This window comes from Paramormyrops kingsleyae, chromosome 16, assembly GCF_048594095.1.
Source record: "Paramormyrops kingsleyae isolate MSU_618 chromosome 16, PKINGS_0.4, whole genome shotgun sequence".
Classification (NCBI taxonomy): domain Eukaryota; kingdom Metazoa; phylum Chordata; class Actinopteri; order Osteoglossiformes; family Mormyridae; genus Paramormyrops; species Paramormyrops kingsleyae.
In genome coordinates, this window is record NC_132812.1 from 2,432,501 (window position 1) to 2,456,703 (window position 24,203).

At 41.2% G+C, this 24,203-nt stretch overlaps 3 protein-coding genes across 12 annotated transcripts in view; 1 reads left to right on the top strand and 2 right to left on the bottom strand.

The window, feature by feature from the left end:
• gdap2 (ganglioside induced differentiation associated protein 2) overlaps nucleotides 1-4,999 on the bottom strand; it is a 13,736-nt gene extending 8,737 nt beyond the window's left edge. Inside the window, exons 1-6 of one of the 2 annotated variants that reach the window (XM_023837154.2) lie at nucleotides 4,810-4,998; nucleotides 3,806-3,900; nucleotides 3,276-3,555; nucleotides 2,023-2,162; nucleotides 1,603-1,756; nucleotides 909-997 (exon numbers count right to left, since the gene is read on the bottom strand). In XM_023837154.2, coding sequence (XP_023692922.1) covers nucleotides 909-997; nucleotides 1,603-1,756; nucleotides 2,023-2,162; nucleotides 3,276-3,481 — 589 coding nt within the window. In that variant the 5' untranslated portion in view covers nucleotides 3,482-3,555; nucleotides 3,806-3,900; nucleotides 4,810-4,998. Of the gene's footprint in view, nucleotides 1-908; nucleotides 998-1,602; nucleotides 1,757-2,022; nucleotides 2,163-3,275; nucleotides 3,556-3,805; nucleotides 3,901-4,809 lie in introns of both variants that reach the window. The other variant, XM_023837155.2, reaches the window with a different exon arrangement.
• A 28-nt stretch (nucleotides 5,000-5,027) lies between these two features.
• Nucleotides 5,028-22,535, top strand: wdr3 (WD repeat domain 3). The gene is made up of 28 exons (XM_023837145.2): nucleotides 5,028-5,079; nucleotides 5,425-5,503; nucleotides 6,178-6,373; nucleotides 6,618-6,827; nucleotides 7,035-7,153; nucleotides 7,505-7,583; nucleotides 7,773-7,868; nucleotides 9,476-9,571; nucleotides 9,688-9,789; nucleotides 10,263-10,360; nucleotides 10,615-10,716; nucleotides 10,819-11,049; nucleotides 12,528-12,621; nucleotides 12,717-12,818; nucleotides 12,942-13,027; nucleotides 15,297-15,435; nucleotides 15,918-15,974; nucleotides 16,149-16,249; nucleotides 16,366-16,477; nucleotides 16,681-16,815; nucleotides 16,986-17,036; nucleotides 17,152-17,217; nucleotides 17,297-17,389; nucleotides 19,210-19,257; nucleotides 19,371-19,414; nucleotides 20,497-20,625; nucleotides 21,784-21,877; nucleotides 22,056-22,535. The coding sequence occupies exons 3-28, from the start codon at nucleotides 6,200-6,202 to the stop codon at nucleotides 22,209-22,211; spliced, it is 2,814 nt and encodes a 937-aa protein (XP_023692913.1). The 5' UTR covers nucleotides 5,028-5,079; nucleotides 5,425-5,503; nucleotides 6,178-6,199; the 3' UTR covers nucleotides 22,212-22,535.
• Nucleotides 22,536-22,625: 90 nt separating this feature from the next.
• spag17 (sperm associated antigen 17) overlaps nucleotides 22,626-24,203 on the bottom strand; it is a 73,254-nt gene continuing 71,676 nt past the window's right edge. For all 9 annotated transcript variants that reach the window (XM_072700834.1, XM_072700836.1, XM_072700835.1 and 6 more), the window contains 2 exons: nucleotides 23,219-23,332; nucleotides 22,626-22,778 (listed from right to left, as the gene is read on the bottom strand). In XM_072700834.1, the coding sequence (XP_072556935.1) occupies nucleotides 23,238-23,332 (95 nt within the window). In that variant the 3' untranslated portion in view covers nucleotides 22,626-22,778; nucleotides 23,219-23,237. The remainder of the gene's footprint in view (nucleotides 22,779-23,218; nucleotides 23,333-24,203) is intronic.

Sequence of the window (24,203 nt, forward strand, 5' to 3'; positions counted from 1 at the left end):
CATCACAAAATCAATTATAACTCAATTATTTATCAATTACTGAATCAAACTTCATTTAAAATCCAAAATCTACATACAATCTCTACTGCTGCCCTGAACTTTAGTCAGAAGTGCCTCCAAAACATCAAAACAAAAAGTTTATGGAGCAAGAGAAGGATAAAAGTCAGGGGCTAGGGCTGCCGTAGTAGTTAGCACAAGGACACATTATGTGGCACATTGTTTCGTTTGCAGTTTATGTCATTAATTTTATGGTTTAACTAGTCTTGGCATATTTCCAAGTTCCTGTTCTTGTGCACTTACTAGGAAAAGCTCGGATCATAAATTACTACAATAAGTTATATTCTATTTCATATTTATTTCAGTATTTCAGATTGTCTTTCTTCCTCAACAGTCTGTTTATAATGCATAGTTAGCCTAGATCAGGTGTTCTCAAAGTTCTTGATCAAAAGGTCTGCATCTTTCAATAACGAAACAGCATGTCATGAACTTTAATGAATTAACAATAGGCTTCAATATAGACATCAATATATAACAATATATAACAAAAATGGCAATTGTTTAGAAATTTATAATGCTTGCTGATTGTTTTGACTGTCCTTCATTGGGGGGGGGGGGAGTGGTGGGTCTACATTGTATTATTGTACTTCAACGCATGTTAAGTCTTTTTAATGTTAACCACATTGATTCATGAAGTACATGGGCTGGGTCTGGATTAACTTGCAGTTCTGTTTGCATGCGGACTTTGAGATGCCTTGTTCTAGATAGTAGCTAACTAGTAAACTTAGCAAGTGGCTTAGTAAGGTGGTGGGTGCATATCCGAAATGCAGCTAAGACTTTGAGCAGTTTGCCCAGACGAAGGGCTGAGGTGTCCTAAGCGCTGCCTGAGGGGCCGGTGAGCAGGCACTCACTGAGGGCGATGTGCGTGGCATCCTCCAGCGGGTATGCCCTCTTCGCCGTGCTAATGATACACAGGGCCACCGATTCCATGCACTGCTCCCTTGGAAACAGAAAGAGCGCAGTCTGTTATAATTCTTATTACTCCATTCAGTTCCATCTCGTGTTTTTGAACAGAGTGTTTAAGATGACATGTAATATCCCGAGTTTATAATGGCAAAAGATTCAGCCTATTCATTCTTCAAACAGCCAGTGTTAAATTATTTTAATTACTGATTCATTTAAAGATTTTCATTTCTAGATATATCAAAAGACCATATGTTAAAATCCTGTTCACAGGAATCAGTAGGATACATGAGGACTAACTTCACCTGGGCATTGGTCACAAAAAAGAAAAAAAAAAAAAAACAGAAATACATTTTCATTCCTCATTTATATTCTGCATATCATAGTTCACTTGCTCTTCAAAACAACAATTTCAATACGCTGATGTCTCCCAAATTGTACATATGGTGAATAAGAGACTCCGTCTTGAAGTTACAATTTGGCTTGTCTGCTGCAATAATGCAAAATAGGAATCTGCTAATCTACACAAAAATGTTGAACCATAATTTGCTTATACATACTGCAGGACGTTCCTGTAACAGCCGTACAGGGAGCTCTCAGCCACTGCCCTGTACCTGGTTTTGTATGTGCCATGTGACTTACTTGGTGAGCTGCAGGACGTTCCTGTAACAGCCATACAGGGAGCTCTCAGCTGCTGTCCTGTACTTGGCTTTATACTTTGGCCCCACGGTGTGGATGATAAATCTCGCTGCTAAGTTGAAGCCTTTTGTCATCTTGGCCTCACCAGTGCGGCAACCTGAGGCAGAGTAGTTAGTGGTGGGTGTGAGAAACATTTCCTTAGTGTTATTCCAACCAATAACAGGAAAGGAATGATAAAAAACAACATTCTCCAAATAAGACATGTGCTCCCCTATGTTACATCAAACACAAACATAGCACACAAGACAAACAGTCCCAAACTGTTCTACCATCCAGGATACCCACACCAAGTAGCAAACAATGTTGAAAGACAAGCGTGTGAATGTGGATGATGGGGTTACAACTTGAGAATAAGCTGCTGACCCTTCAGCTTAAGCAGCTCCTCCCTCAGCTCTGGCCCTGCATGCCTGTGGATGCTGTCCGACACGGGGTTCTTGTCCGACAAAGTCTCGTTACTCGTGTTGACGATGGCTGTGCAGTTCATCAGGGCCATATCGCCATTGCTGGGAAGAAGACAGAGTGCAAGAAATTAAAACCACGAGCAGCTCCTGAAATACAGCCAGGCAACCCTCCTGGACCGAGTACAGCTGATGAAAGGGGAACAGAGGTGAAAAAGTGGAAACTGGAAACCAGAAACAGAACAGCCTGCAGTGAGGGCTTATCTGCTGTAGCAGCATACGGTAAGCTGAAAATCTTTACACGCAGTGTATCACTGTGGCCTCACGATGCTGTGAGCATAGAGTGCGCATCTTCTCCCCATGTCTGTGGAGTTTCTTTCTGTTTTCAGGTTTTCTCCTACAGTCCCACAAACTCACAGTTTGTGTCCATTTCCAAGTTTCCTGTGGTATGTAATCAAGTGTGCCCAGCGACAGATTGGCATTGTGTCCAGCATATACACTGGCTGATGGCCTGTGCTCCCTGGTATATACTCCAGGTTCACCTCAATCTCATGCTGGATAAGCAAAGGATATATAAAGAAGTTAAATGCAGACAGTCAGACTCAAGTTCACTATTTATAATGGACAATGCCAACCAAAAGTGTAGGATGCTAAGACCACAGCATTAACGTGAGTTGCAGTTACAAGGCAATCTGATAGTGACATGCAATAGCTTGAGGGCATGTTATTGCCTGTGATAAGGACAAGTCAACAGTGTCTTTTGGAAAGAATACTGCACAGAGAAGTGATGGAAAAAAAATCTGCAACCAAAATCAGGCGGTAACTTTTTATTTTGATAACAGTTCTAATTTGAACATGGTGGTGGTGCACGAAATGTGTTTCATTATAACCGCTACAGTATGAAACCATGTAACACTTAATACTGGATTTCTTTCCTACAAATTTGCACCAGTTATACTGTTGGACAAAGCTCAGCATTCCATCTAATCTGAAAGTTGTGACTGAAAGTGTTGCATACAAATAATGCATGATACTATCTAGGCTATAAGTCCTAATACCATCTCACTTCAGTGTACACAACAAAGCCAGGCAAAGAGGATTTATGCCAGTGTGTGCATGCATATGTGTGTAAGAAAGAACTGTGTGGAAACTAAGCAACCCAATAAAAATTAGTAAAAATTCTCCAGGAGAAGCAAGGAAGCAGCAGAGGAGACTCACAACAGAATGATCTTCCTGTTGATGTCTTCACGAAAAGGAAAGGGTGATGAAAAGACCCCTTGCCAGTTGGCGAAGCTGCCTTTGTGGGTGCGTGTTTTGCCACTAGGTGGCCCATCCACCTCAGCCCCATCCTGATCCTGTGATTGGTCCCACCGGTGCAGCGTCTGGACATCCACGAACTGTGAGCGGGCACCCAAGGGATCCATCGCACAGAGTCAAATGAGAACTGAATGTTCTGACCACGATCACTTCATGAAATCCTCCCAAGGCTCGTTGAATGCTATGGGAGACACATTGAGCATGCAATCTGCAGAGTGTCTCACATCCCATGTACAAAGAGGAATGTGCCACACAAAATACTTCAGAACACATAGGGGTGAAAAGCACAAAAATCACCAAAATCTCAGCAATTCAAATGTTAATTGTAAATCCTCCAGCTCATATATATACATTATTCAGAAGTAATTCTTACTATGTTTCATAATGCTGTGTTTTTATTTTTTTTACTGGGAAAATGCACTTTGCAATACCTTGCTCAAGGGTACAAGAACAGGGCGCCTCTCGTGACCTGAGCCTTCAGCCTCGGTGTCAGATCGAGTGCCCAGTTTCCTCAGTTACCCTCAACCTGCCGTCACAGAAGCACACTTAATCTCCATCAGGTTAACTAGTTTGTTTATAATGGCAACGAGGCATAAAAAGTACACACGGATGATTCAATGCTACGCCTAAACACGACGTCGCGCTGCTTTTCCCGAGAGCGATGAAAGCTAGTCTTGTGACACGGCGTGACGAAACAGTCAAGTTCAATTTCCGTGCACTTTATGTTCAAGAGGAAAGACACCTTAAATACGAGCCTCGTGGTGCACAATAAGTCCCTGAGTCTGTTCGTGTGCGAAGTGGCCATTGTACACAAAGAGACAACTTTTGATCTTTGAATCAAATACTACGAAATAGGACAACAGCGAATTTAATGGGGGCTGTAATATTGTGTACATATAATTGCAAAACATCACGAAAGACAAATTGATCCACTCCAGATTTAGTCTGCAGCAGTGAAACACAATTTTAAGTTTGAAATAAATCTTAACAGTCTTTAGTACTTTAGTCTGTCATCTTGATCTATACTATTCCTACTGCTTATAACTGAAAAAGCAGACATATCACGACAGTGTGTCTGCTAGAAAACCAGGTAACAGAAACATCATGAGACTGTAAGCATATTGGCTGCACATCTTTAAGGTTAACTCACAGCACCACGAGCTCCATCAAAGACAAAACCTCCGATATAAACCGAATGTTTCTTTGCGAACTAGACAAATCAACACTAATCGCTCGTCGGATGATAGCAATACCAGATAAACTAATCAGTAACCATGCAACGGTTATCTTCATTTAATACGAAGAGCCTGACAATGTAAAATCGAATCAAAATCACGTTCAACAAATAGTGGGCTCTCGCAGTCCTGTCAAACATCCCAACATTTCCTCCTCAAATATGTGTAAAGATCGATAATCCGACAAGTGAATAAAATACCATTTAAAATCCCTTGACGGCTTGGTTGTGCTGTCGAAATAGTCATTTGTTTTTCTTCATGGCGGCTTTTCAACTTGCTATACTGTTTCCCTTTTTTCAGCCCACCACCATAAGACACGATTTTGCTGAACCGATTTCATCACATTATGTTAACATTTACTACGGTTGCATGTCAGCTGATTCGCAACAAAACCATCACTTCCGGAAGGAGAAATATTAGGGATTGTCATTGTAGTTCTTACAGATGTCGGACGAGAGTCATATGTATTTGTAGGTATATTAAAACGATTATGGAATACCACATTATTATGATACTGTAGAAAATGTAAATAACTAAAATAATATTTATCTTTCAATAATCTAAAAAATATCTTTATCTTAAACATTGTACGCTTTTGTATATGATGTATACTTACAGACTGTCCTTTAAAAACTGTAGTTTCAGACAAAAGTAGCTGATAACAGTGAACGCTTGAAATTTTAATGAAATCTTTTTTTCTACTCAATGTGTTTGGTGTAGAGAGTATATTAAAGACTAATATTACTGACTCTCACATATAACATAGAATTTTTGTATTTAAGTAATGAAGATACAATGATTCACATGTTCCGCAGATCGATCTTTCGGAAAGTGATTAGTTCATCGGTTGTTTCCTCTCCTGAGCTCACGCTGCCTGATCGCAGTATCTTACCGGTACGTTTATAGAACTGTATTATAAGCATTTTGTAATGTTATTATAATTTCAAATTTAACAGCTGTTGCCGACCATACGTCTGTCATATTTATATGTGTTTTAGCGTAGATACCATAACTAATTGCTTGGGAAGGTAACTCGTGTCAAAGAAAGCTGCCTAGTCAGACGCCACATGGACTTGTTCAGCTAGTAATATAGCGATGCATGTAGTGTGAAAGACACGCTTAAAGTTTCGCCATTTACGAAATTATCATGATATCGTGCCGCGGTGTTTTATACAAATAAAGGTCTTATATGAAAGTATTGCAACATATAGCGATAGCGCTATTAAACCAAAACTTTAGCGGGATGGATTTCGTTTCCAGCAGAGTTCCCCGGCTGTGTATATGAACAGGGTAACTGTTGGATTCTGGACCTCCTGGGCCGTAATTGGGGAACTCTGACTTACAGCTTAATTATACTTTGTTATGCCAGTAAAACGAAAGTATCGTCAGTAGGACCGTTAATATGGATAATAATTAGAATTAGTTTAACTAATGCTATGTAATCGCTATGCATATAGCCCGTGTGTTGAAAACATTTTGAGATTCGGTTGGTATTGTTTATGGTTTGAATTTGCATGTAATAATTAAAATAATAAGGAAACCATTATGCTTTGCTCCATAAACGACAGCGCAAACTCCTGGCTGGCTGCCATGGGTTTAACCAAACAGTACCTGCGCTACGCAGCCAGCGCCGTGTTCGGCGTGATTGGAAGCCAGAAGGCCAACATTGCGTATGTCACCATGAGAGGAGGGGAGAAAGGACGCTACGTCGCCGTGGCCGCCTGCGAGCATGTTTTCATATGGGATGTGCGGAAAGCAGAAAAAGTGAGGACTACGTTAAGCACTCACACAACATACAAAATGTAAAGCCAAAACCTGACCTAAATTCAGGTATTTTTACTGAGGCAATTAGGGCAAAGTACATGACTCAGAAGTAGAATATTGCAAACATTTTGTCATATTTTGATTTTGCAGCTTTTATCCATGCATTTCCTGTTGCAGAATGATTCAAAGCACCAAGGAAACCCTGTACCAGTGGTTTTGCTCACCCAGCTCTCTCAAATCTCAGGTCCTGATTCTCCAGGGGAACAAATATGAAGTGACAAATTTGTGCCCGTCCCCTGATGGTGGACACCTTGCCGTGGGCTACGAAGATGGCACTGTCCGCATATTCAGCCTCCTGAGTGGCAAGAGTAATGTCTCCTTTAGCGGCCACAAGTCTGCAGTGACAGCCATAAATTACGATGGTCTTGGGGCCAGGCTGGTGACTGGGTCAAGGGTGAGATGAGACAAATACTGTTATGTTTTTTGATCTTGATGATCCTTTTGGTTTGGAGTATTTACATCAGTGGTATTGCCTTCTGGCAGTGTTTTTTCCTTACTCCTCTGCCCGGCATACTTTCCAGTTTTTAATGATTTGGTGGAAAGTGCCAGTCTTTAAATCCTTGCATTATAAGGTAAACTTGGGTCCTACTCCTCTGCCTAGGACACAGACGTGATTGTGTGGGATGTGATTAACGAGTGTGGCCTGTATCGGCTGAAAGGCCACAAGGACGCCATCACTCAGGTGCTGTTCCTGAAGGACAAGAATCTGCTGGTCACCAGGTAGTGTGCTGCTATTGTGCCTGAGAGCGTGAGCCGCAGATGGGACATCCTGCTCGACTGTTTAACTTGGGCTGCAGGCAGCATGTTGTTTAAAGGCAGGGACTTTAAACTGACAACTTTTCAGGTGACTCCACCTGAATTGCTTCAGTACATATTTAGTTGTGTAAACGTGTGTAGGCCAAGCTAAAAAATAAAAACAATGCAATATGATTTTTGTAAGTTTGTATTTTGCTTACAAGAATTTTTTATGACTGGATATGCAGTTTCAGATAAGATTGACGGGGAAAATTTATCAGAAAGCTCCCAAATAAAGACATCCTTTTCAAATACAGCCAATGCAATGTTTTCCAGTTCAAAGGACACATTTGTGAAATGGTGGGACCTGGATACACAGCACTGCTTCAGGACCATGGTTGGTCACCGCAGTGAGGTGAGTTCTACTCTCCTCTTACTGAGAGCTTTTTGAGGCAAATGCAGCACTACTGATCGGAAATGGAAACGGAGATGTTCATGAATAATGCAAGTCTGAATTGTAGTTTATATGTGGAGTTCCAGACTGAACAGCCACTACTAGAGGTAGGATTTAGTTGGGTCACCAGTTTGTCCATTTGTCTCCCAGGTGTGGGGGCTGGTTCTGCTAAATGGGGAGAAGCGGCTGCTCACGGGCTGTGCTGACAGCGAGCTGAGGGCCTGGGACATCAGATACCTGGAGCCGGTAAGAGCCACTCTCTCTGTAGAGCCCCTTATGCTACGTCATTGAACCTGAGGCACTACTCTTGAATTAGGTTGTTTGCCTGAATCCTAAAAATGTAATAATGTGATTTTGAGGTTCACTAGCTTAAAGGGGCAGTTCATCCTAAAATCAGAAAATAAAATTTTTCGGATGAGCTGTAGTGTTGTTGATCCATCTAGATCAGGGGTGTCAAACTCCAGTCCTGAGGGGCCGGAGTCCTGTGTAGCTTAGTTCTTTCCATGTTCCACCACAAAAGATTCAGCTCAAGAGCTGTGTGGTAATTAGCACAAGGAGGTACACGGAGTTGAATCAGGCGTGTTAAATGAGGGGAAACCCAAAAATACGTAGGGCTCCGGCCCTCCAGGACTGGAGTTAGACACCCCTGATCTAGATAGTTGTGGTGAGAGTTGTCTAGTTTTGGAGATATCAGAAGTAGAAATGTCAGGCTTCTTGCAAGTATAATAGGACTGAATGTCATTCTTTCTGGGCAGAACGAAGCGGCAAAAAAATACATTTGAAAAATTCAGCAGCAATGTTGCTAGAAATCATGACCTAGTTACTCAAGATAATACTGAGCAGTTTCATGTAGGACTTATTTTCTTTCTACTGAAATCCAAACACCATCCATATCAGCTTTCAGAAGATAGTGCCCAGGTGTACTTGCTTCTGACAGGGTGAGTCGGTGTAAACATCAATGGCATCCTCATTGACTGAGCTCTCATGTTGGCTAGCTCAGTGCTGCTAGGTGAGCTAGTGGTATTGGATGGCATCAGCTACCAACATTAACTAATTGCAACAATGCTGTCTTAGTGAATAGTAATAATAGCACAATATTGTTAGCTCACCTTGCTGTTGAATTTTTCAAATGTATTTTTTTGGCTTTTCATTCTCTCCAGAAAGAATGCCATTCAGTCCCATTATATTCGCAAGAAGCCTGACATTTCCACGTTCGATATCTTCAAAACTAGGAAACTCTCACCACAACAATCTACATGGATAAATACCATTTCTAAAGAATATATATATATATTTATTTTGTCGTGAACTGCCCCTTTAAGGTGTTGGTGGGTCTTAAAGCACAGTCACTGCTGTTAACCAGACACGTCAAGCATCACTGTTTGTTTCTGTAGGCCACCTAAGTAAAGATGTGTGCTCACACAGCAGCAGTGGATGTGTATTAACCATATTAAAGTGGTGGATGAACAAATCCCCTCCCAAATGACCTGTCTTATCCAGGATTGTGCTTGATTAGATCTATACTCGTTTGCTCTTTTTTGAGTATCCCGGATGTTTTCACTGTTTTTCTCAACCTGATTTCCTCAATCTGAATTTTCTTGACCTGAATCTTTCAACCCAAATTTAAAAGACGTGAATTTTACAACCTGAACTTGAATTTTTATTATAACACAAGTAACATAAGTTCAGGTAAACATTCAAAGTTGCGTTCTTTAATTGAAATTCAGGTTATGGTATTCAGGTAATGATATTAAAGTTCTGGGTAACACATTCAAATTTGGACTGTGGTGAGTCTGATTTGATACTGTCAAAGTGGGCCATGGAATGATGCAACAGGTCCTTCGATTTCTCAGGGGCTGGAGCACGGGGAACCAAAGGAGAAAAAGGTGAAAGGGCTACTAAGTGAAGCTGAGGAGAGAGATGTAGGACCGGACGAGGATCCTGAGGAGGTGCGTTTTAAAGGCCTCACCTCCCTGGTCCCCGTGAAACCTGCCCAATTGCTGTGTTGTTTGTATTTGTGACTGTATAGATGTGGTTTAGACTTTTTTAACCTCTCCCTTTTTAGAGAATCCTGACCTGCAAAAAGGCAGGCTCAATTCTGAGAAAAGCCAGGGACAGGGTGGTTTCCCTGGTAGCTGATCCCAGAGCCAAAGTGCTGCTCTGCCACGTGAGTACAGCCCCTTAACAGTGTTTTCCTACACTGTGTGTACCAACACAGGCATCCCAGCAGGGGGTGCATGTGAGTGAAGAGATTTCCCAGCAATTATTTAAGGGAAATGTGGAAAGCTTTTGTGTGTCTTTACACTGTAGTGTGTATAAAAATAAACCCCAGATGTTGTATGATTGAATAGATATGAAGTAATATCTAAAATTGTCAGAAACAGATTGCATTAATAACTGGTTTGGTCATGAATTATTTTTGCAGTCAGTGTTTAATAAACAGCAGTTCATGTCAGGCTATGCTGGTAAATGTAGTAGGTCACTGAATGTGATTGGTTGGTTATTAAGTTTGTCGTCTTGGTGGGAGAAGGCCAGTGATTGGTTGTCATTAGGTGAGTTACCAAGTGATGTGGGTTATCTTACAGCGGGTAAGCCTCTGATTGGTTGCCTAATTAGTGTGGTCCATTTGTCTCTCTTAAGGGAACAGATGCCATATTAGAAGTCTTCACTGTGATGTCTGAAGAGGAGGTGCAGAGGAGGATGGAGAAGAAGCTGAAGAAAGCAAAGAAAAAGGCCAGGTTAGATGAGGGGGGGTGTCTGAGATCTCAAACAGCTAAAAGCATTTTCTCATCAGATAACTGTGGAGGATGCTTTGGGGGCCATTTACCTGATTCTCTAAGGTAAATAGTGCCATATTTAGGTTGTTTTGTGGTCTTCAGTTACTTTCCTGTTTTCCTTTTCATTTTATAAGTAAATCAGTACAGTATTATGTACTTACAAAACGCAGTGTATGACTTTTGACCTCCCCATCCTTGAATTGCCTCTGTTACAGGGCCCAGGCCGGAACAGATGAAGTTTTGGAGCCGGTGGTGGAGATGCAGCTGAGTGATGAGATTCTAAACTTGGCCTCTATTAAAGCTTCCTCCAAGATCAGGTTAGCTGTAACACCCTATATATAGGTTAACCTAGGGGGCCTGAAGTAATCATGAAGATAGGTAATGGTCCTTAACCACTGTACCCCCTGTTGTTGGGACAGATCGGCAGACTGCCTCCTGTCCCCCAATGGAGAGATGAAAGTGGCCCTGCTTCTGCAGAACAACACTGTGGAGACATACAGCCTGAGCACGACAGAGAAGAGCCCCCAGGGCACCAAGACAGCGCGGCTGACGCTGAGTGGGCACCGCACCGATGCACGTACCCTGGCCTTCAGCTCGGACAACATTGCTGTGCTTTCCGCCTCGGGGGACACAGCCAAAGTGTGGAACAGGTGGGGCCTGGTTTGTGTCTTACCTTACTCACTAGAGCTTAGGAGTGGTGCTCAGTCAGAGGTGGGTTTGGGTTGGATGCAGCTTACTCAGGCCATGCAAAATCCTTAAAAGAGCATGGCCAGACAATGGTTAACGGTCATCAGTGCTCTTCAGTGCAGACTTCGATGTTGACACCAATACATACAGTAAACTCGTTAAATTTGCAGACGACACCAAGGTGGGTGGTGTAGCAGATACTGATCTAGTAGCAGAGAGGCATATTTAATTAGTGACTGGGCTGATACTTGGCAGATGAAATTGAACGTAGATAAATGTAAGGTAATCCATGCAGGGAGCAGAAATATAAAGTACAGATATTTTATGGGTTCCACTGAAATAAAGGTAGCTGATTACGAGAAAGACCTCTGTGTGTATGTTGATGCTTCCATGTCCCACTCTCGCCAATGTGGGGAAGCAATAAAAAAGGCCAATAGAATGTTGGGTTATATCTCTAGGTATGTGGAGTTTAAGTCAAGGGAGATGATGTTACATTTATAGAATTCCTTGGTAAGACCCCACCTAGAATATTGTGTGCAGGTTTGGTCACCATACCTTAAGAAGGACATTGCTGCCTTAGAAAAGATGCAACGGAGGGCTACGAGGGGGACATGATCCAGGTCTATAAGATTTTAACAGGTCTGGATGCTGTTCAGCCAAATGGCTATTTCAATATTAGTTTAAATACTAGAACTCGTGGCCATAAGTGGAAATTAGCGGAGGAACATTTTAAAACAAATTTGAGGAAGCACTTCTTTAAACAGCGTGTAGTTAGAGTATGGAATGGTCTTCCTGTTAGTGTAATGGAAGCTAAAACCCTGGGTTCCTTTAAATCAGAGCTAGATAAGATTTGAACAACTCTGAGCTATTAGTAAAGTTCTCCCCAAACGAGCTTGATGGGCCGAATGACCCCCTCTCATTTGTAAATTTCTTATGTTCTTATGATATGTTCTTATGTTCTAAACCCAAAACTATTAGCAAATTTTGCATTTCTACCCCATGATACTTGGAACAGGCAGCTCTCAACTTAGCTAACTTATGCAAAAATTATCCAAGATACTTAGAAGTTATGGATGCGCTAATGAAAAAAGGTGACATATGCCTGTAAGTAAATGTACACTTTTTCTGTTCATTTATTTAATATGTGTTAGTTTTATTATGTGTACTAGTATACTTTTGGCTCATGGTTTTTGCTATAAGTTGTCTTAATCTATGAGAGTTCAATTTGACATATGAAATGTGACTTAAGGCTTTGTCAAATGGGTTACCTACATCAGTGGAGAATTCCCTGCAGTAATCTCTGGCTGGCTGCCTGGGATAGTCTCGCTGGCTGCCTCGGGTAGTCTCGCTGGCTGCCTGGGGTAGTCTGGCTGGCTGCCTCGGGTAGTCTCTGGTTGGTCAGGCAACTGTGGCTCTAATGGGAAGTTCCTTTGCACATCAGGTCCACTCTGCAGGTGATCCGCACTATGGCATGTGAGTACGCACTCTGCTCAGCTTTCGTTCCTGGAGACCGACAGATCATCGTTGGAACCAAGGTATTGCTGGGCATCTCCATAGTACACTGGATCATTACTGTAGGTGGCTTTTATGATCTATAGGATCACCTACCCTGCTGACTGTCTTTTCCCAGAGCGGGAACATCCAGATTTTTGAACTGGCATCAGGCAGCCTCTTGGAGACCACAAATGCCCATGAGGGGGCGCTGTGGTCCATTGCCCTCTCGCCCGATCAGGTACTCTGAGTGTGTGCATGCTTAGCAGCCCATTGTCTCCATTTGCCAAGCAGTCTGTATGCCTCATGGCCCTGTTCTGCCTGTATTTCTGTAGTTTGACTTTTTTTTTTCTTTTCTGTTCAGAGGGGAATTGTCACTGGAGGTGCTGACAAGACTGTGAAATTCTGGGATTTCGAGTTGATTAAGGACCAGGAGTCTGGGAGTAGCAAGTGGGTTTTTTGTATAGTCCATACTGAGTAAATCGGTACCACTTTGAGTAATCCTGAGTTCTAGTAACCCTGTGTTGACCTGAATGAGGCTGAGCTACACGTACTGGGTAATGTAAAATTTTTATGAAAGAATGGAAGGATGAGTAAATACATCCTTGTATGTAAACAGCAGCAATAGTCACTGTAATGTATACTATGTGTAGTGATCACGGAAACAGTAAAATATCTCTTGGTATAAATACATCTATTAGGGCTGGAACAACTACAGTGGTACCTCGGTTCTCGAACTCACTAGAACTCGAATTTCTTGAAAGTCGAACAAACCAGTTTCACCTAGAACTCGATCTGAATATCAGAAGTCAAACCGTGAACGCTGACCTAATATAAATTGTACGTGCCAAGAAATGAGTCATACTACAATGCAATTCTTACTTGAATGCCTTCTTCACAGACTGGACGATTAACCAAATAAAGCAGCGCAACATTACAGTAACTAACAATAAATAAACCACTAACTTACGTGTACTATTAGAGCATTAATGTAATTTATTTAAACTTAATTTTACCAGGTAAATTAACTGAAAACCAGTTCTCACTGCTTTACGTGATATTCGGGAGAAATAGCAGATTACGCATCGGAACTGCCTGGGATACAAACGTCATGCGTGTAACTAAACTCTTCAGCCAATAAGGGCAAAGGTGTGTCGTCACGGAGGCGGTTCCAGTTTGTACGGCCAGGTGAGAGGTCGCAATGCATCTAACCTTAATGCATTGCGTCAGGATCAGAATGCGTTGCTTTAAGCCAGCACCGTAAGCAAGTCGAACGCACTCAATGACCGAACTGGGGAAACAAACTGCAACGCGTACTTAATACAGAGGACTAATGACAACAACCAGAAACAGCTGATCACATGGGGATCCCACACGAGGTTAACAAGGGGGCGTGGTATACGGAAGGAGCGGACGATCGGGGCAGGACAGGGGTAATGTTGGGATAAGATCTTTATCGTTTTGGAAGCCATTAAGAAAAAAATTTCTTGTTTTATCCTGTTCATTTTGTGTTTAAATGCTAAAAAAAAAAACATATTTGGGGGGCCGGGAACCAATTAATTGGTTTTCCATTATTTCTTATGGGAAAAATTCGATCAGAACTCGAACTTTTTAGGATTCGATCCGGAGTCCGGAACGGATTAAGTTCGAGAACCGAGGTACCACTGTATTCAGTTTTGATAAATTTGAAAATTAAAATAGTTTTGTATAAAAAAACATGAAGTTAAATAATGGGGGAATTACAGAATCCATTTGTAGGCTGTATTAACACAGTAGAAGCAGTGACAACAGGCTTTTGATTGAAACGGATAAAGGGGCCAAAGGTAGGCACTGATATCAATTCGGCTATCATTGGCCAGATGAGTCGGAGGCCTGGCATTTTCCACACGAATACGGTGTAGTTGTGCACAGTGTGAAATATACAGCAACAGACCCATTGGCATGCACAACATGCAAGTATCAGCATTCCAAATGGAAACATCCTCGTGCAACATGAGGTAGCTTACATTTGCTTACTAGTGTGAAACATGTAGATGGCTATATTTATCACAATAACAATACCTCATATGCAATGTTGTTTTGTCTTCAGAAGAAGCATTTTTTAGGCAATACATTTTCTGCAACAACCATTAGGCATCTCTATAAATTTATATGGTTGAGGGACCAGTCTGCCATTGCAGTGACAATATGCTGTTGTGTAATATGTGCTGGTCATTAAACATGTTTTGCACTTTTCATTAAACAGTTTTCTTTGCACTGTTAAATGATAAGTTCTAGCAAAAATAGGCTATAGAATAACCAAATATTATGATAGAAAAAAGTTGAATTTCAAACTATTAAGTAGGTGCAGTCCTAGTGTCCAGGAAAGTAAAGGAGGTTTGTGATGATAATACTCCTCAGCGATGTTTTATAACTAATGTTAGCAGCACACTCATCTAGATCACCTGTGTGCGTGCATGTGTGTCGGTTATGTATATATTGCATTGTGGGGACCAGATGTCCTTACAATATGATAAAAACCTGTTATTTTAACATTGTGGGAACTGTTTTTTTGGTCCCCGCAAGGGGAAACTCAGTTTTATAAAAATCTCGGACTGTAATCAAAAAAGTAAAAATTTCTTGTATTTTGTTTGGTTACTTATGGTTAAGGTTGTCGTAGCTGGGATTAGGGTTATGCCTATTGAAATGAATATGTGTGAGTGTTTGCCATGCCCACCAGGAGGCTGATGGTGAAGCACACACGGACGCTGCAGCTGGACGAGGATGTGCTCTGTGTCCGTTACACTCCTGACCAGCGGCTGCTGGCTGTCTCCCTGTTGGACTGCACCGTCAAGGTGTTCTACGCTGACACACTGAAGGTGCAATCCCTCACCCTCTCCTTCAGCCAAACGGATCTGCATGACTCTTCATTTTGTTTACAAAAACAGATGTTCAACTTGCTCTACAAGGCCTATAATTAATATGTGTGGTGTTATTGATTGTGCTCCTCCTTGAATAATTCTGTGAATTATTCTTGTGTGAGACCTGTTGTCATTTGGTGACATGCTATATCCTCCTGAGACCCAAGGAAAAAAGTGTCCTTCAATTGTAGGTCATTTGTCTTTGGAGGAAATAAGACATCTTACAATTTAGATTTTTTCAAATTTATTTTATTTTCACAGCATGTCCTCTTTAGTGCACAACAAGAATAAATACGTTTCCCAACATCAGTGAAAAAATAAATGCAAAAATACAATGTCCACTACAATGGACATAAATGAATAGGTCGGGTCTCAGGAGGATACAAGATAACCAAGTATCGGCAAGGGTGATTCACATGCTACCTGTTTCTCTGCTCCAGTTCTCTCTGTCGCTGTACGGACACAAGCTGCCAGTTCTCTGCATGGATATCTCTCACGTGAGTGATGTCCTGTCAGCCTCTGCTTATGAATTTCCATAATCATTATTATCATCCATATTATCTTACAGCCCACAATTATATAGGCAGTTATATATCTAGAGGAGAAATACTATTCAGGTGTTTGGTGGATAGCAAAATGAGTTAGTGTTTGTGTGTCCATGTGCTCTGCAGGACAGCACCCTCATTGCTACTGGCTCTGCAGACCGCAATGTCAAAATTTGGGGTCTAGACTTTGGAGACTGCCATCGATCCATGTTTGCGCATGATGACAGGTAGCATTCTGGGGTTTCCCCTTTGATGTAACGGCTGTCTGAAGCTGAGCTTCATAAAGACTTCAAAAACACTAGTGCAGTTCACTGAGGCCTTCCTCATAATGTCTTCCTTTCAGCGTCATGTTCCTCCAGTTTGTACCTAAAACCCACCTCTTCTTTACGGCCGGGAAGGACAAGAAGATCAAGCAGTGGGATGCAGACAAGTTTGAGCACATCCAGACATTAGAGGTAATGCTCCACTTTAGAATCCATTTCTGAGCACCAGGATCTGATGTATCCATAATTTACCACAAATATTTTTGCTCTGAAAAATGAGCAATTTAACATATGCTAAAAATAAACCTAAAAACACTGAACAGTGCTGGACTTCTTCTTGATCCCCTTTCTCTTGTGTTAACCTCCAATCCCAATTCCTGACTCCCCGGCTTCAGGGCCACCACCGAGAGGTGTGGTGCCTGGCCATCAGCCCCAATGGGGACCACCTGGTCTCATCATCCCATGACAAGTCTCTGCGGCTGTGGGAGAGGACCAGGGAGCCCATCATCTTGGAGGAAGAGAGAGAGATGGTGAGACTGGAAGACAGTGGTAGTGTTGAGGCATGAACAGAGAAAGACAGTTAAAATGTGGGCAGGAAGAGGAAACGGGTGTTTGGGGAGGAGGGTGGGCTTGATGTGCTGAGGAAGGTGTTCCCCATTGAGAGGCGGTTAATTTGCATTCACATTTTTTTCCTCTCCAGGAGAGAGAAGCCGAGTTTGAAGAAAGCATGGCAAAAGGGGAGGAGCCAGTGGTAAATTGTGTTTGTCTCTAGTCCTCTGTGTCCCTGACTAAAACTCTGCATCTGGATTACATATGAAGGGTGATTTGTGAGGACTTGTAAACTGTCCATTTACTCTGCATTCTAGGTTCCTGGTGAGACCACAGGAGAAGCAGGTCCTGCTGGGAAGAAAACCATGGAGACAGTGAAAGCTGTGAGTGTCTGCAGGAGGCTGGGGTGACCACTAACATATTGACCAGTGTGTGTTGATCAGAATGTGTCTTTGCCTCCAGGCAGAGCGTATAATGGAGGCTTTGGAGCTCTACAGAGAAGAGACCAAGAATCTGGAGGATCACCAAGCAGCGTGCAAGGCAGCAGGGAAGCAGGTGGGCCACCTGGACAGAGCATGGTCACCTAACACATCACACTGAATGTGCTCCTCCTTGCATTTTCACCATTTTGAAGTACACACTGGCAGTGTTGTGCGTGAAAGTGTTCAATGAACTGTGTTCATTGAACACATTCATATTTTTTGTGAACACTGAACTGAACGAATCGGTTTACAAATTATGAATGTGAACGTGAGTGACGTTCGCTCTCGCGAGACTGAACGCCGCTCACGTTTTATGACGGTTTTAAAGTTTGCCGATTACAGGCTAGTATGGCTGGTGCTTCGAGTTCGGTCGCTTCTGCGGAAGGCAATTTGTTTAAACATTTGAGTCTGTTTTTTTGAAGAAATCAGTGTAGAATTAGATAGGGGAAAAAACTAGTGCTGTCAAATGATAAAATTTTTTAATCAGATTAATCACAGGGTTCCTGTGGATTAATTTTGATTAATCATGATTAAATATTCATTTTTAATCTATATTAATCACATTTAATTTTGCATGAGCAAACAGACTCAAGAAAAAAGGAAATATATATGCACTTAACATGTTTATTGAACATCTTGAACATGAGTCGGATGCATTCCATCTGCCACAGAAGGCAATACCATGGACCCATATCAAAAAGCAAGATTTTTTGCTTAGCCGGACAACTTGTCGAATTTAAGGTACCTCAGTTTAAATGGTCTTTATCTTCGTTCGCTTAGAATTAGCACGAACTACCGTAAATCCGACAAATAATCCAACTAATCATGAAGTCCAATTCTAGCCCGGTTAATTGCCATTGTTTGCAATATCAGTTGATAACACATTACGTGCGGTGCTTTACATATAAAACTCCGTAGCAACACATCCACAGATAAGTTGGACGGTATAGCGTGTGCGACCGATTTAATGAGTCACAAATCAGAAGTAGTACTTAAACAGTATAAGACTACAACTTTCCCTTCTGTTGATAAAGGGCGCAGCCATCTTGGATTCTGAACTCGGGATCCTCTGTGCTGCTCCGAGATATTTCTCGGATGTCCGAGAAACGGGAGCGCATGTAGCCACTTCCGGCCTCAAAACTCCGGAATCCGACTCGGAATACAAGTTCCGAGGGGAAATGGAACGCACTAAAACTACCTGAAATGGGTTGACAGAGACATTTCAGTGATTTTGAATCATTCTGCGCTGCAGATGGGTTAATTGCATTAAAAATTTTAATCAGATTAATCATGATGATGGATTAATCCGCGTTAACCCGTTAATTTTGACAGCCCTAGAAAAAACACACATTTTTATGTGAATTATGCCCACCTGGTTTGAAAAAACAAGTCCGGATGTCAGTCACATCTGCATCCAATTTGAAACGACACATCGAGTTAAAGTATCAAAGCAGTTTTAGGGAATACCTTCATCTTAATGCTGAACACAAAAAAATTATTAAAGTATAAAACTATGAAAAAACAACCACAAAGTTCACTGTTAGCATAACATGACACAAGTGGAAAGATAGATTCTCAACCTCAGAATTGGTTTTTAATGTAACAATCTTTTTAATGAAACTCATGGCTCTGATTGTTCTGTGGTATATGACAGATAGGAGGAGAAAACTGAAGGAGGTTCAGATAGAAAGACATGTTGAAAATGTTAATAAAAACAAAAACAAACCAATGAACGTGAACTAGTTCATTTTTGGAGCTGTGAATTTTAAAAAATGAACTATGAACATGAACTAGTTCATTTTTATTTGAATAAACTGAACTTTGAATTAGTTTTTTCAGTGTGAACTGGCACAACACTGCACACTGGTACTAACTGGGCCTCTTGTTTCCCAGTTGCCACCACCCAAGCTGAATCCCATCCTTGTGGCCTTTGGAAACACAGTGAGTAAAACTTCAAGCCGGGAGTTTCATAATGGCTTGTAAATACAGATACAGAAACGCATGATTAACTCCTGAATTGTTCTCTTATTTCTGTTTGGTTTCTTTTCCAACAGCCTTCACGCCATGTGCTGGAAATCATAAAAAAAGTCAAATCCAGGTATTACATATTTTTTATTTAGCCTGAATTTTGTTTTGTGTAACAGTAGGTTGTAACAGCACACAAAATTCACATTTCAGTATGCTCTTTGGTTTTGAGTTCCTGGTTTTGTGCAATTTTGGTGCAGCAGGGAAAACCAGGATTTGTTTTGAATTTTTTTTATTTGCAAAACTGCAAATAAATATGTAAATTAAGTAGACATTCAAATAAAACTGCAACATAATCAACATAATGAACTAAATGCTGTCCAAATCCTGCATTCTCTACTACCAAATACAGTTGTGTATCTGTAGAAATAAATACCCCTAACAGCCGTAGCCTTTTTTAAAAAAAAAACACACACACAAATATATATATAAAATGTATTTTTTTATTTAAAAGCCTGATCTGAATTTCCAGGCATGAGCTCCTTAAATGCCATGGGGAAATGAACTTACTGGAGTAGTACACACCCTCGCATGATGTCCTCTCCAATGAGTTGGCATGTTGGATGTGTTTTCAGCAACACATCCAAGCTCGGTTTAACAGCCAAGACTGGTCTTGTCAACTACTCTCTCTCCAGTCCAGGTGTAATATATCGGGAAAGCAAAATATTCTCAAACTGCCAATTCTGACTGACTGTAACCAGCTCACAGCCGCAGCTAGCGTAATGTTTTCCATGTTGAACATTTACTTGTGAATTTGTGTTCTGCCTGTGTTGAGAAATGTATTAATTTCTCTCATTGTATGTAGAATGTAACCGGACTGCATGTGATAAATGCATGTACCATTACAGCTCTAGTCTAAATTAAAATGTCAGTTGTTTTGCATAGCAAGCAGTCCGAATATGCATCTTTTAACATTAATTTGTATCATTAATACTGATTAATTTATATCCTTACCTTGCCATTTCTCTCCCATAGTACATACCTGCACATGATTCATTTCATGCTTCTCCAGTCCTGGGTCATTGATACTGAGAGGGCTTTTCTGACTTTGTGTGTCCTTTACACAAGCTATTAAAGATTTTGTATGAAATGGGGAGTCTTGACTTGGCTCGCTGTGCTTTGCTGATGGTTGTTTGTTGTGTTCTAACCATACAGTGAACTGGAAGTGTCCCTTCTGGTTCTGCCATTCCAGTACATCCCTGACCTGCTCGCCCTCTTCAATGGGTTCATCCAGGATGGCCTAGAGGTTGAGCTGGTCTGCAGATGCCTCTTCTTTTTGCTCAGGTATGTATCATTTGAACCAGGGCTGGTTTAAGCCTCTGGGCTCTAGGGGTAGGGACACACTTTCACTGACTGGGGCATGGTCACACATTTCATTCAATATCATAAACTTAATTCATGGAAAATAAATTATTTCTTATATGTTTGTTTTGGCATTAAACTCATCTTAATCTTAGTGTATTTTGTAAATATGTCAGATTTATGTGAAGTTTGTAATTTGACATCAAAGTATAGACATTGCAAAATGCAGTTTGGAACACTTGCAGAAACATTATAAAAGTTCATAGTAAGCAATGGTGGAAGTTTGTTTTGATGCCATGTATCTGATCACCAAAGTCTCATGAAGATGACTAAATGGTGTAGTTGCAACATTCAGCGGGATAAATAAATAAGAAAAACCTAACTCCATGTCACTATTTCTGGCTCCTTTCATTGAATATGTAGTAGCTTTCATGTGTATGAATGAGCCATTGACAGCTGGCCACACCCCCATACCCCCCTTTTATGGGGCTGATGGGGATGTATCTGGATCGCGTTTCACCATTGCGTTCATCAAATTCCCATGCGAATGCGATTGAATGCGATGAATATGCGCTAATGCGGCTATTTAGAATACCAATAGTGATCTTCAGGTGAGGGTGGTACTACACGCCCCCAATGCAGGTAAAACAAAGTAAGGTGACATGGTTTCATTTTTTGCCTATTTAACCTAATTTTAAAAACTTTAATACTTCTGACAATGGACACTTTGAAAAGAAGATTATGGATTTGGATTTAGTCAGTGTTTTTTTTTCTTCATGTTTCTACAATAAGATTTCAGCGAGTTATGAACTGAAATACACAAGAAAGATACGTGGCATCGCCAACGATGCCCTCGTCCCCAGAGGGTTAAAATTAGTTTGCAGAAGTTTTTCATGGTTCAGCCAGATGTTAGCCATTAAATGCAAGTTAGGTATATGGTGGTCATGTGCTGTTTATCCAAGGTCACATAGGCGTAAGTAGTTTGATATTTATAATGCTCAAGTCTACAAATGAATGTAGTTGTATGTATTCTATGTTTACTTTTGTATACTATTCTTTTTTTCTGGTAATAGTCCTACTAATGAAAGTATCATGCTGTGTTATTAGAGATGCATAAGTAGTCTCTTCCCCCCACTCCAGAATTCACTTTGGCAGGATATCCAGCAATCAGATGCTGCTGTCAGTTATTAACGACCTGAGGACAAACACAATCTCCAAAGTGCGGGAGATTAGGGTGAGTGATTCATCAGGAGAATTGGTGGGCAATTGGGAAGCCTTTTCTCAGATAGGGTGTGCAGTTCTGGGATTGTGACCACCCTTTGGTGGGGTGAACTGCGAATCTTTCTCATTGGAATTGACTGGCAGTTGTCCTTTGTGAAAGGCCCATACTGACTTTCTTCGTTCTCTATCAGGATGTACTTGGTTTCAACAGCGCTGGGCTACAGTACCTGCAGCGTGAAGTCGAGGCCAGGGAGGATGTGATGTTCTTTACAGATGCCACTGACCGTTTTGAAGAGAAGAGGAGGAAGAGGAAGAAGAGGGAGAGAGCCATCCTCACCATTGCATGAGATGGACCTCTCCACCTATGGACCATACAAACCTCAGTGCATGTGTGGCTACATAGACCTGTTCAGCCCAAGATCATGTTAAGGCCTGTCAGTCTATGTTGGAATCCATGAAAATCATCCAGATTTTCCAGCGATGATTTTATTATACAGAAACCAGTACCATAATAGCTCAGCAGCTGCATGGAACTCATCAGAAGTCTGTCCTCGCTAGTGTCAGTTTTTGGCAGGTTGGTTGGTTTCTTGTTGCATTTTGAAATGTTGAACTTTTAAAATATCAAAGATTGTATACATGCATATGGTTCATAAAACAATTTTTTTAAAGTACTGAAATGCTTACATTCCATTTTGATGGTGATCCACAAGACACTATTATATTATATTATACCACATTCATACATCTGACAGGAAACCAAATACCAGAAAGATATTTTATTCATTGTCACATATTATGCATAAAGCATAGCTATAAATAGCACCGTTCAGACCAGTTTCCATGTTGACTGTATCTTGTCAGAATTCCAGTTCAGCATTTTCAGGAAGGAAATGGGACATAGATCTGTTCTTCAGCTAAAAGTTTAGAGAGAGAGAGAGAAAATGCTTTAAGACACTGCATTTTAAACATTAAGGGGTGTTCCACAAAGCAGGATTTCTTGTTAACTGGGATAACTTAAGCTGGATGTCATTATGTTCAGTAGGAATCCTCCTTACCTAAACTCTTGTTGGACAATCATGACTTCTAGCTAAGTTAACCCAGCTAATAAGAAATCCTGCCTTGTGGAACACTCCCCAGTCTTTTTTGGGACTCTAGTGGAGTAGATGACACAATAGATTACATTTAAGATCTTGTCACCCAAGTGCAGAGGAGGCGTGTCCCTTGGTAAAATTTGTGGACCAGGGAAGCAAGGATTCTCTGTAAATCGTTGCACATTTTGCGTGATCATCTGTTATCAAAACAGGCACTCTGGCAAGTTTGCTGGCTAAATGACAGCCTCAACTTACAGACCTACCAGGAAGCCATCTCTGGAACTAGGGGACCCCCTTCTGGACCTCAGCCATGTCCATCCTTCCCCACTGGCTGCCTTGCTGTACCCTGCTTTCGTACAGCTTATCTGACAGCACTGGTGCAGGATATGTTAAGGCTTTGACTAGGAGTATTTCAGCAAAGTCTGGAGAATGGCAGGATAAAAGAAGTGGCTAGGGCAGACCTGGGTAAATCTGGGGTCTATGTGATTATTAAAAAAAAAAAAAAAAAAACAGGAAAATTTCATGTTCAAATCTATTAAGATTTTTTATGCCTACAGAACACTCTTTGAACTAATAATACGTACAGCTCTGGAAAAACCACTCGATATTTTTTAAGAATCTGCATTGTTAAATCCTGGTTTATTCCTGATTCTGCTGGCAGAAGGCTACACTGAGCAGCAGGATGCTTCCAGGCTCAAAAATTCCCCATTACACAAGAATAAAAGACAACATTACACTAGAACAAGGTGAAGCAGGAGAAACAGACAATGACAGAAGCTAACTTTCTGATGCCAGAGTTGACGGTCAGCTTATCGAACAGTGCCTCATGAATCAGGGGATGACATGAAGTGACCTTCAAAAAGAGTGGGGAAGATTAAGTGGTATGAAGTGCACTGCTAGAGCAGTTAGGGCTGCTAGGACTCCTGGAAGCCCTTCATCAATGAGAAGCAGGGAAGAGCCAGGCTTTTGGAAACAATGCATATTTTACACAGACACGTTCCCATAAACAGAATTAAGTGAAACTAAAAAAGTTGCTGTGGTCTCAACATTTTGTCCAGAGCTGTACATGAGTTATAACAACACATATAAGTTATGCCTGTATTTTCAAAAAAGGGAAAAGCAAAATCTAAGTCTATTATTGTAGCTTTCATGGGACATGAAAATAATCATTAGCAAATGGCCCCTGTTAATATGATGAAGTATGGATTTGGTATCCATGGAAGGACTGTACCCTGCAAGAGATGCCAG

Excerpts from the sequence above, each read along its gene's own strand:
- wdr3 (XM_023837145.2), top strand. The coding sequence starts at position 6,200 with ATGGGTTTAACCAAACAGTACCTGCGCTACGCAGCCAGCGCCGTGTTC. Across the intron at positions 7,869-9,475 it reads ACATCAGATACCTGGAGCCG|GGGCTGGAGCACGGGGAACC; the intron begins GTAAGAGCCACT and ends TCGATTTCTCAG. Across the intron at positions 12,622-12,716 it reads AGATCATCGTTGGAACCAAG|AGCGGGAACATCCAGATTTT; the intron begins GTATTGCTGGGC and ends GTCTTTTCCCAG.